Source organism: Arachis duranensis, chromosome 5 (assembly GCF_000817695.3).
Source record: "Arachis duranensis cultivar V14167 chromosome 5, aradu.V14167.gnm2.J7QH, whole genome shotgun sequence".
Classification (NCBI taxonomy): domain Eukaryota; kingdom Viridiplantae; phylum Streptophyta; class Magnoliopsida; order Fabales; family Fabaceae; genus Arachis; species Arachis duranensis.
Window position 1 is genome coordinate 23,547,022 of NC_029776.3, and position 11,562 is coordinate 23,558,583.

At 32.9% G+C, this 11,562-nt stretch overlaps 1 protein-coding gene across 3 annotated transcripts; it reads right to left on the reverse strand.

The window, feature by feature from the left end:
* Positions 1 to 2,396: 2,396 nt before the first annotated feature.
* On the reverse strand, positions 2,397 to 7,553 carry LOC107488781 (serine--tRNA ligase, chloroplastic/mitochondrial). Of its 3 annotated transcripts, XM_016109551.3 has the most exons (10): positions 7,115 to 7,553; positions 5,615 to 6,012; positions 5,320 to 5,413; positions 5,097 to 5,245; positions 4,918 to 5,010; positions 4,323 to 4,502; positions 3,768 to 3,934; positions 3,536 to 3,670; positions 3,351 to 3,444; positions 2,397 to 3,035 (listed from the first exon to the last, which is right to left on the reverse strand). In XM_016109551.3, the coding sequence occupies exons 2-10, from the start codon at positions 5,939 to 5,941 to the stop codon at positions 2,763 to 2,765; spliced, it is 1,512 nt and encodes a 503-aa protein (XP_015965037.1). In that variant the 5' UTR covers positions 5,942 to 6,012; positions 7,115 to 7,553; the 3' UTR covers positions 2,397 to 2,762. The 3 variants fall into 3 exon arrangements, with proteins under 3 accessions (XP_015965037.1, XP_015965038.1, XP_020998143.1); XM_016109552.3 differs by lacking the exon at positions 7,115 to 7,553 and having other exon boundaries at positions 2,398 to 3,035; positions 5,320 to 5,497; positions 5,615 to 5,763; XM_021142484.2 differs by lacking the exon at positions 7,115 to 7,553 and having other exon boundaries at positions 2,398 to 3,035; positions 5,320 to 5,511; positions 5,615 to 5,743.
* Positions 7,554 to 11,562: the final 4,009 nt, after the last annotated feature.

The window sequence follows — 11,562 nt, forward strand, 5'->3', positions numbered from 1 at the left end:
TAATATTTAAAACTAAAAAAAAATAACTAAAAATAAAATTTTCTTAATTTGAATAAAAACTTTCTTATAAATATAGTAAAAATATAAGATGTGATATAGAAAAAAAGTTAAAGCGACATAAATTTTTACTAAAAATAAAAATATTTTTTTGTTCATTTTTTTTAGACACGTAACTATTTTATTCAAGGTATAAATTTTAATTGATATTTTATAAAAAAAAGCAATCAATACAAAAATAAAACTTAAATAAGGCAAATATGTTCTGAACAAAATTAGAATAAAATAAAAACTCCAATTATAACTTTTAATCATAATCATATATATTTATTTTAAGATTTATACTTCGAAAATTCAAAATATTAATATTTTGTATTTTTTATTTTTTTCAATTTTAAACTATTATAAATATTTGTTGTTCTCTAATAATAGTAATCTTTTTAAAAGAATAAACATAATTAAATAATTTTAAAAATATATAATAATTTTTAAAATAACAAAAAATGTACAATTACCTAAAATATATTATTTTTACGTAGCAATTGAAATTTAATTGCTAATATAAAAATTATATATAATTGTTTAATCAAAGAATTTAATATTTATATAATATAAAAAATAAATTAAAATTTGAGCTTAATCATAGTAATCGCTCAAGTTTAAATTTTTATAAATCAAATGTAGAAGAACTAAATCATAATCCGTTTTTGCCAAACAAAAGAGCCTGGAGGCGTATCTCCCGATGGTCGACTGAAGGCGACTTCACCCTTGGCCTTTGTCCCGAAGAATCACTCAAAGAAATGCTTTTTATGCCACACCCTGGCTCTCCGAACCAAGCTAGATAGTCTCCTATCACTAGGCTCACCAACCGACCACAGAGGCGGGATGAGCCTTAGGATCAGTTGATAAAGGATCTGATTCTCATTCACCCAAAGCTAGGCATCAAAATTTCTTTCCGATCCGGACTCTTTCTTTGTAAGAAAGAGTTGAACATAGTGAGACTAAGTTGGCTTCTATCCCAACAGCGAGTAAGGACCCAAGGCAAGGTGACGAAGGTAAGAGGGAAAGTGCGTTATTCTTGCGGGGACCTTTTTTGTTCTTATCATATCGGTGATAGCACTGAAGCAGCTCACGACGTCAGATTTCCACAAGGGAATCCCTTAACGTACGGATTATCATTTTTTTCTCGAAGTAACTTATACAAAAATATCAAATTTAAATAATGTCAAAAAGAATCTAATATATAAAGATGTGAATTGTAAAAATAGAGGGATACATATATAAAGAAGAATAGCATGTATGAATAAATGTTTTTTTACTATATCATAATTTGCTCCAGCTATACGATGAATTCAGCGGCAGTCAGCAGCTCCAAAAGTTTGCATCAGTGCACCTCGAACACATTACCTGATTTCTTAAGCTGCAAGTATGCCGAGCACATTGTCGTCCAATTCTATTAGCAACGGTAATGCCTAAATTAAGACATTTTCGAGTTATAAGCAAACAATCAACGAAATACTATTTATCCATACCTTTTCATTTATCCATAAAAGAAATTTTACATAAAAAAAAAGAAAAAAGAAGAGTTAAAATAGCAAGAGCGATAAAAATGATGATTCTTATCATTTTGTTTGGCCGTCTATATATAGAAGACCATAAAATCATCATTATCTAACAAAATTAATTTATATTTATTGCATTTAATTTGAATAAGTAAGAAATTATCATATTTTAGTTTAGTATTTAATTCACATGATTTGAATCTGACTTAATACATATCATTTAATTTGATTTAATTATTAGTTAAAAATATCTCAATTGCTTATTTTATTTATAGATTTATTATTTTAATTATTAATAATTTAATCAAATCAATTAATTAATATACATAATTTATACCGAATTTGATTTAATAAATTAAAAAATACTACCAAAATATTAAAAGAAATAAATTAGAAAATACTATTAAAACAAATTGATATAAATTATAATTATTATGTAATATTTAAATATCTAATCAAATCAATTGATATAATTAATCTCATAATAAATTGTATTTAATGAGTTAAAAAAAATAAATCGAAAAACACTCTTAGAAGCATGCCACATCAGCTCCATCATTAAATGTAGAAATCCGACTTTTATATAATAAAATCGAATAGACGTTAATTCATATATAGTATATAAATAAATTTAATTAGAATAAATAACAATTTATTTATTTTATTTTTAACTTTATAAATGAAAAGACTAATTCACTAATATAACGAATTATAATTAATGTAGTATAATTAATTAATATAAATTATAATAAATTATATTAAGAAAAGAAATATTTAAATATCTAATCAAATCAATTAGTTAATATAATTAATTCAGTGCAATAAATTGTATTGAATGAGTTAAAACAATTAAATCGGAAAACACTCTCCGAAACATACCACGTCAGCTTCATCATTAAGTGCAGACATCCGATTTTTATATAATAGAATAGATAGTTCAGATTTTAGTATAGGATTTAAGATATTTTATGTTTTATTTTTCTTTATTTTTTAAGTTCAATAGTTAGTTAATTTTCAGAGATAGTATTGTTCTACTCCTTCCTTTCTACATTACTAATTAATATATGCATGATTTTTGCCGCCTTCTTTCCAGTTCTTCCAAAGGCTATAATGTAGGAAGTTGATTGAACTCATCTACCACCACAATCTAAAGCCGCAACAGCAAAAATCCTTCAAATGATGCAAATGTCGCGATCCCTTGTATCAAGATTTTCTAGAAATAACACTACGCCCACCCATGAAGGGCCTCAAAGGCTCAGGGATAAGGATGGATCCATCTTCTTGCTGGTAATTCTCAAGCAAGCATATTATCATCCGTGGTACTGCACAAGCTGTTGCATTTAGTGTGTGAACAAACTGTGGTGGAGCCAGATTGCTTTTAGACTTTCTCGGGCTTGCAACTGGCGCTTCCAACGGGCGATACCGGATTCCCAACCTACGGCTCTGATAGTCTGTGCAATTTGATGCACTTGAAATCTGTCATAATATCATACAGGAGGTGTAAAAGAAGGCTCAGCAGATTACATCAAAAGAAACACAATCTATATTTGCAAAGGGGAAGATAGCAAGAAGTTGATTTCCAATTCTAACTAAATACCTTAATGCTTCACTACATGTCTACATCACTAACATTTTCTTCACCAAAGAAAGCAGTTACCTTAGTGCAACCAGCCATTGTGGCTATTTAGAAAATTTCCCAATATGAAAATTGAAAAGCAGTAACCTTAGATCAAAGAGGCAAAAAATATTACGCATCATGAGCCTATCAGATAGAAAATGTATCTGCAGTACCTCGCCAAACCGTTCTAAGCCAGGCATCCAAGCCTCCACATCAAATTTACGGTAAGCAGGTGCGCCTAAATCTTCGGAAGCCATATCTAAAATTCTGCAGAAACACAGAATCATACCAAATATAGTAATCAAATCATGGTTAAAATTTAGAAAGGATGTACTTGGGCATAAGTGGTAACTCTTACTTAAAATGTAACCCAAGGGATGAGAACATGTCTTCTTCAATTTTAATAAGCTCTTCATGATAATGTTCACTGTCTTCTGAGCGGCAGAAAATAAACATTTCAACCTTGCTGAACTGGTGAACTCGATAAAGACCCCTGCTCAGTTTTAATTATAATTAGAATTTTAGAATAAAAAGTTACTAATAATCCTTAAATTGCCTCGTCACACCCAATCAGCTCTACAATCAATTACCTTGTTGCACTGCCAGCGGCACCAGCCTCAGTACGGAAGCAATGAGAAAATGCTACATATTTCAGGGGTAACAAAGTTTCAGCAAGTATAGAATCCATATGAAGACCCCCGACAGGTATCTCTGCAGTGCCGATGAGGCATTGGTCACTATCTTCTATGGAATAAACCTGTGTAATTTTGGCATGAAATGAAACATCAAAAGAAGCTATGAACCTCAATCAGAAAAATATAAACATGAAAAATAGACTCTTGGGGGGGAAAACTCAATGGTCATTTTAAGTCTTTGCTGCATAACAAGGTTGGACCCAATTGTGATTATCATTATTACGCCAACCAAGTTGTAAGTCCCATGCTTAACAAAATACAAGAAAAAGATGAAATGACTAAAATAAACATGTTTTCTGAGAGCCTATAAACTGTCTGACTCAGTCAAATTGGTTGTCATTGCCATGACACATTTGTCATCAGCTGTTTATCTTATGTCCAATGTCATGAACTCAAACAATGCAATTGATGAGTAAGAAGCAGATTTCTGTAAAATAGACACTAACAAACCTGTGTATTGTTTCCACGAGGTTGGAAACCACATTTTTCAACAATAGAGGACCGTACAAGTTCAGGCGTTGTTAATGGAGTAAAGCCTCTCTTCATCACTTCTGAGAGTGTCCAATTCACAAGGGCCATCTCTAACAAAACTGCATCATTTTTCAAGTAGTAGAACTTTGACCCACTGACCTGTGAAACAGCATATTAGATGCATCTCACATACAACTGAAGTCTGAATATATTTATTTCTTGTTTTTCCAGATCCAAAGTTCCATGTCAATTGCAAAGTTTACAATAGAAGATAAGAAATAAACTATCATAGTAGCAACACTTGAAAGGAAGTCTTCTAACAATCGCATAGAATAACTAGTATGGAAAAAACAAAGATGGTCTTCTAAATTCATATATGGAACCACCACCCCTGATTACTTTGCCATGAGATAATATGTAGCCTCAAAGGCATGCCTGCATTTCCCAGAAAAACAAGTATCCTAAAGTCTAAGTAAATAGATTCCAACACCTAGTCATGTCCGGTATGTACGGTTTCACCTTCACCTGTTGCAAATAATAGCTAAGGAAATGCCTTAAGTTAACCAAGGTATACCTCTGCAGCTGTGTCGAAATCGAAAAGGCAAAGTTCCTTTCCTAGTTCAAGATGATCCTTGACAGGGAAACTAAACTCTGGAGCGCTGCCAACCTAAGAATTAAGATGATCCATTAACATTTTGAGAATAATTGATGCACTAACAAGCTAAATTTTTAGGAACTGTAGTAACTAAATACCAGCTTCGTTGTCATAGAACTATCCTCTCCACCTATTGGAACATGTGGATGAGTCATGTTTGGTATCCGTTGTGCTTCGAGTTGAAGTTTGTCATTAAGCTTGAGCAGGTCTTCTTCCAAAGCAATGAGTCCTTCCTTCAAATTCTTTCCTGCATGCAAAACGCGAGTGTCTTAAGGAATTGACCTAAAAGGCAGAGCAAAGGTAGTTGGGTGCCAAGAGCACCTTCCTCAATTAGTCTTTGACGCTCAAATTGTTCCATTTTCCCTTTCATCTTGTTTGCTACCGCATTTCTTTCTCCGCGCACTCTCTCAACTTCCTGCTTTCTGGAAACCAATTAGCTGAGCAATTGGGACCAAAAAAACTCCTTTTTTCCTCCCCCTTCCTATGTCTTTGCATTAATCTAATTAGATGACACTATAACATGATTAAGCATGGTAAATCTTAGAAATAACAGGCATTTCAGAACACATGAATTTGGGGAAATTATTATAATGGAGAATGAAGAAATAAGAGTGACCTTTTGAAGATTAAAGAACTGGTCATAGAGTTGAAGGACGAGTTCCAAATCAACATCGGAGTTACGGTTGCGAATGTTGGCAGCAACTGCTTCCTTGTTATCCTTTATCCACTTGAAGTCTATTGCGGCCTTCCAGTGAGACCTCGCACCTTGGTCCTCGACCTTGGTGGTTGATGGTGAAGTGGCGGGAGATGTTTGGACGGCGGCGGAGAGAGGCTTGATGGTGCGGCGAAATGGAAGGTTCTGGAAGGAAGAAGGGTAAGAAGGGAAAGCGAGTTTGAGGCATGAGAGTGAGATGGTTGTCCCGTTCAAACAACCCATCTTCATTGAGTCTTGTGTCTAGTCAGAAGCTCCCACTCAATTTTATCCAAACAAAACGTTAGTTATTGTTTGTTGCACTGATAACAAGGAAACAGATGTGAGAAGAATCGTAAATAATGAGTTAATTATCATTAAATTTATAATTTTTATTATTTTAATTTGAGAGTGAATAAATTTTTATTTGTTTTTACTTTATTAACTTTTTTATTTTAAAAAAACTTGATTTTCAAAATAAATTCTGTCGTTAGCCTAGAGTCCTCTCAATTCTTAGCTGGTCAAAATTTTTTTTTAAACAAAAAAACATATAGTCAACACTTATATCATGAGTGCTAAATATAATGATTTGTATATGTATATTCGATTATTTTGTTCTGTTAATCAAATATTGGCCAAAGGTCATTAGCAAGGTTGCGAGAACTAGACCGTGGAATAACTGGTTTAATAGTTCAAAGAGTCAACCCGAGTTCAATCAGTCTAATCAAATATAAACTAAAAATATTAAAAATTTAACATATACTTTTAAATATTTAAATTCAATTATTTTTAACATGATAAAATTTAAAATTTTACAATTTCATTTAATAAATTATTCATTAAAAGTTTAAAAATAACTTTAAACATCAAGATTCATAACTAATAAAAATCAAAATACACATAAATGTCCAAAAAACAAAATCATGTTCTACCACCATCAGTTTATTTCAGTTTCATAAAAACTAAAAAAAAACTAAATAAATAACAACACCATGAACAAGGCAGTGCTTACTAGTTACCATAGCACCATCAACCGAAAATAAAAAATAAACAAAAATCAGAACCAGAATCAACAACTCAAACAAAAAATCAATCTTGTAATTTTCAAGAAATCACTGGAAAGCTTAATAAACAAATAAGATCAAATTGCTAAGCAATCAAAAGATTCAAAACTCAATAGGAGCTAGAGAATCCAATTAACGAACTTCAAACAACAAAAACCTGGAAAATAAACAGAGAATCGAGTTTGAATCCAATATCCATAGAATTAACCCAGAATCCAATATCCATGCAATTAACTCAGAATCCATACAATTGACTCAGAAGTCAGAATATATACAACAATCATATAAAAATTAACTCAGAATATATAAAAATTAACAAACAAAAAAAAGGCAACTGAAGAACTAGTAGATGAGTGCTTACCAGAGAAGAGAAAACGGGCAGAGTCTTTCGCGTGGAAGTTATGGCCGACCAGTGGAACGGATGTGCGGCGAAGAGAAGACGGCCAAGCAGGCACGTTTGCGACGGCAAGGAAACAGGGCTGAGTAGACGTTCGCAACGTCGAGCAGCAGAAAGTTCGGCGGCAACGACGGCACCCTCGGAATCGACGACGAGTTCAGGGCGGCCGACGGCGACGAGGACAGGTCCGGGCTTGACGGCACCCTCGGGCTTGACGACGCGAGGAGGAGCAAGGAGAAACGAGCAGACCCAACACACGGTCTGTCCCCGCCGGCGGCAACAGCAAACTCTACCGGAGGAGAAGAGTTCGGCGATGGGATGGTGGCTGGGTTCGTTAGGGATAGATTTTTGGGCTTTTGGCTATGAGAGAGAAAGGGGCGTGGGTGGGTCTCGGTAGTGGGGAGCTCTATATATATATATATGTTACTAACCGGAAAAAACCTGCCGGTTCTGACGGCTCACCAATTAACCGTCAATTCGGCCGGTTTTTAAACCAATTTTTTGCATATCAAATCTTCATATCAATTGAACTGGACATGTGACCGATTTTTTATTAATCCGATCAAACCGAATGATCCGATTCAATTTTCAAACATTGGTCTTTTGAAATTTTTATACGAAATCCTAAAAGAATTTTACTAATATCAAAACTCATAAAATAATTAAGTGTATTTGAAATAAATTAATGAAACCTATTTTTATTAAGGTGAAAACTCAGGTGAAGTTGATATCTGAGAGTCATTAGATGAAAATTTAGTTAAATCAGTCAAATCATCTAACGGCTCTCAGGTATCAACTTCACGTGAAGTCGACTACATCTGACTTTTTACCTTTTATTAATTAAAAAATGCTAGAAGACCAACAGAAATTATTTTTTGCCAGTAATTTAAGGTTGCGAAAATCAAATCGGTCAATGACTGGTTTAATGATTCAATGATCCCACCAAGGTCAAATTGTGAAAGGAGAAGGAAGGGAGAGGGAAGAAGAAGGAAGGAGATAGTGGTTTTGGTGGTTTCGTAAGAGAGGGAGTGAATATGAATGAGGGAAAAGAGGGTTCGCGTTTTGAATTTACATCCCAGTTACCGTCGGACTTTTTCGATGGTAAAACTTTGCGGTCACCAAAACGAATTGTTTCACTAATTGGCTTTACCATCGGAAAAATCTGTCGATAAATCCGACAATAAAGAACGTGCCATTTTATTTTTGTTTCTCTCTAATAATTATTGTCGAAGTTGGAATCCAGCAGTAATTACTAAACCTTACGAATTTGACGCCATTACCGCCGGTAAATCCGACGAAAAATCTCGCCGCTAACGCACGGTAAATCCGACGGAACTCAATATTTTTCTTATAGTACACATTCAACCGAAGAATGACTTTCTAAAGAAGTAAATAAAATAACAGAGGACACTACTACAGAACAACCAGAAAGACTACTGCAAGAAGCACCTACAAATATCATCAAGAAATCATTTTTTGTAACAAGCATCAAACACAATAGCATCAAGAGCACAAATACATTATCCAACAAGAAACGTGGTTGCAGAAAATAAAACAAAGAATGGAAGACCAACCTTGATGAATGATCGAATGAAGGAATGCACGTAATAGCAAAACACAACGTTCGAAAAACTTTCGAACAAACATGAATGAAAATTTGAAGCAAAATTTAAGACAGAGAAATCTTGAAAAGAAAATGGGGTCACAGTGAATGAAAAGCCTCGAGAGAAAATGAAGTCAAGTCCCAGAAGAAAAAGCGAAAAGAAGAAAGAAAAAAGGGATTGGGCTTATACATGACTAGGGGCAGATTGGAAAATTCAACTTTCCCCATTTATGACACGCACGGTTACCAAAGTAACCGTAAGGAACGTGCGAATGATTTTGAAAAGACACAATGTTTCGGATTTGCGAACACATCGAGTACCCATCTTAACTTCTTGAAAGGCGGCTTACCCGACGTGATAAATCAACACCATAATAAATTCAGCCCCGCCTCTAAATGCTGGAGTCCGATCTAATGAAGTTCGGTCTCGTAGGGGCATTGTTCATACCTTGGCTCACTACTCAAGTTAGGCCCAAAGTAAGTAAAGTCCAATCAACATACAAGGGCTTGATCGACACCTACCCGACCTTGTAGACGTCGGGCTCGACGACGCTATCCTAGCCCTATTTGCCCGAATCAGTAACTAACTCCTACAATCTCTCCTATTCATTTAGAAAGGAGATCTCAACAACCTCCTTAACAAAAGGGAGCAGTTATCCACCATCATAGATGGAGCTACTCTAAAAGGTGGTTATTAACTCTATATCTACACTCATAAATTCCCACCTCCTCAAAATGAGCTCGAACGGTTTCATACTCGTGGGAGAAGATGTCGGACAAATCACCCAAAAGCGTTTGGACCTTACTTTCAAGCCAAAAAATAACCCAATTTCAAGTAACTCTCGGAGCAAATCCGTTGTCCGCTATTTCAATATAGGACACTAATCAAGTGTATATTTTAACTATTAAGAGTTTTTTCTTTGTTTAAAAGAGTTAAGAATTTTTTATTATTGCTAACTAAGAAATTCATTAGTTTCATTGTATCCTGAAGGAGTATTCACTACAAGAAATTATCAGAATAGCGACCGATACTGGTGGTCGCTAAATTTAATAGCGGCCAAAATTAGTAGCTAACTGTTAGCGGCCGATTTTAACTAAGGCTACCAAACCCATAAGAAATGATATCGGTCGCTAACAAAATCAATCGCTAAATAGCAACCAACTTTTTTGTCGCTAAATCGATCGCGGTAGAAATCAGTCACTAAATAGTCACTAATGTGTTGGTTGCGAAATCGGTCGCTAATTAAGAATCGATTTTTTGCTTGCTAAATCAGTTTCTAATGGGAAAAGAAGAATTTAATTTTGATACACTGTTAGTGTAAAATGGTTTTACACGTGCATCCAATTACGTAATACCACATTAATAAAAATAACTATCTTTTACATTGGCTGCATGAATGGTTATGCAAAAGAGCATATGTGATTGCACGACTGTGTAAAATATTTTACACTGTCAGTGCATCAAAATTAAACTAAACTCCATTTTTTTAATAACGACCATCTTTTTAGTAACTAAATGGATCGCTATGGTTTTGGTTGCTAAATCAGTTGCCTACAATGATTAGTTAAATTATAATTTTTTACTAAATTTCATCGATTCCATATATAATTATAATTCCAAAAAGTATTAAAATCATTAAAGATAGGTCTATTTATTCATATAAATACTAAGTAACATTTACAATGTCTACATAACTAATAAACAAAAGAGATGTTTACACTTAATTATCCAAATGACTTAATTACTAACTAATATGTTAGTCAATAACAAGAAGAAAATGTCCTTTATTCTCATAGCAATGCTGCCGTACCCTGTTGTACTCCTCCAGCAGTTTATAGATTTTGTAGAATAGTTTTAAAAATGGGTGAGAGAACAAATCAACAAATAAGCCTAGGAACATTTTGTTAAGCAATTGAAAAGATGAACTGGAAAGGAATTAAGAAACTAAACTTTTATAGCAACTATATGAGTAGCAAACAGTAGTAAAAATAAAAAAGATTAAATTAGCCATATCTTTGTCTTCTATTTATTATGATCCATCAGTAGACAAATTTTGTCTAAAATATGTGTTAGCTACTTATAAGCTATGTGCTCAAAAGATGTTTACATTTAAAATTGTGCTAATTGTAGAATAAACAATGCAACTGATAGAGAATGATGTATGCAATAAAAATAGAGTAAAGTATTGTTTTTGTCTGCAATATTTGGGGTAAGTCTCAAAGTTGTCTCTAACGTTTCAATCGTCTTATTTAAGTCCCTAACGTTTCAAATTTGACTCAATATTGTCCTGCCATTAGGGATCCGTTAACAGAATTGACGGCGGGACAAAATTGAGACGATTTTGAAACATTAGGGATTTAAATAGGACGAAAATGTTAGGGATAAAAACGATGCATAAAAATAAATTTTAATTTAATTTTATCTTTCAATAATATCAATTTTTTACTGTATATAGTATTCAATTATTTTTTAATTACATCTAAGTAAATTACACTTAATCACATTACTTTCATTTTAAATAAATTTATTTTTTTGTAATTTTAAAAAATTTTGATACATTAGAGACAAAAGGTATAATTTATATTTTATTGTATATATATTCTTTTTTTTCTTTTCCACAAGTTTATATACTAGTCATTCTACAAACATTTTATGATAACTAAACATATTTAAGAGTAAAATTATAAAAGAATTAATTTATTTAGAATGAAAGTAATATAATTAAATGTAATTTACTTAGATGTGATTAAAAAATAATTGAATACTATGTATAGTAAAAAATTGATATTATTGAAGGATAAAATTAAA

What these genes read in the sequence shown, in the direction of transcription:
- LOC107488781 (XM_016109551.3), bottom strand. Translation starts at nt 5,941, where the DNA reads ATGAAGATGGGTTGTTTGAACGGGACAACCATCTCACTCTCATGCCTC. An exon ending in ATTTCGACACAGCTGCAGAG is followed by an intron (nt 4,503 to 4,917) that starts GTATACCTTGGT and finishes GCTGTTTCACAG; the next exon opens with GTCAGTGGGTCAAAGTTCTA. An exon ending in GCTTAGAACGGTTTGGCGAG is followed by an intron (nt 3,036 to 3,350) that starts GTACTGCAGATA and finishes ATATTATGACAG; the next exon opens with ATTTCAAGTGCATCAAATTG.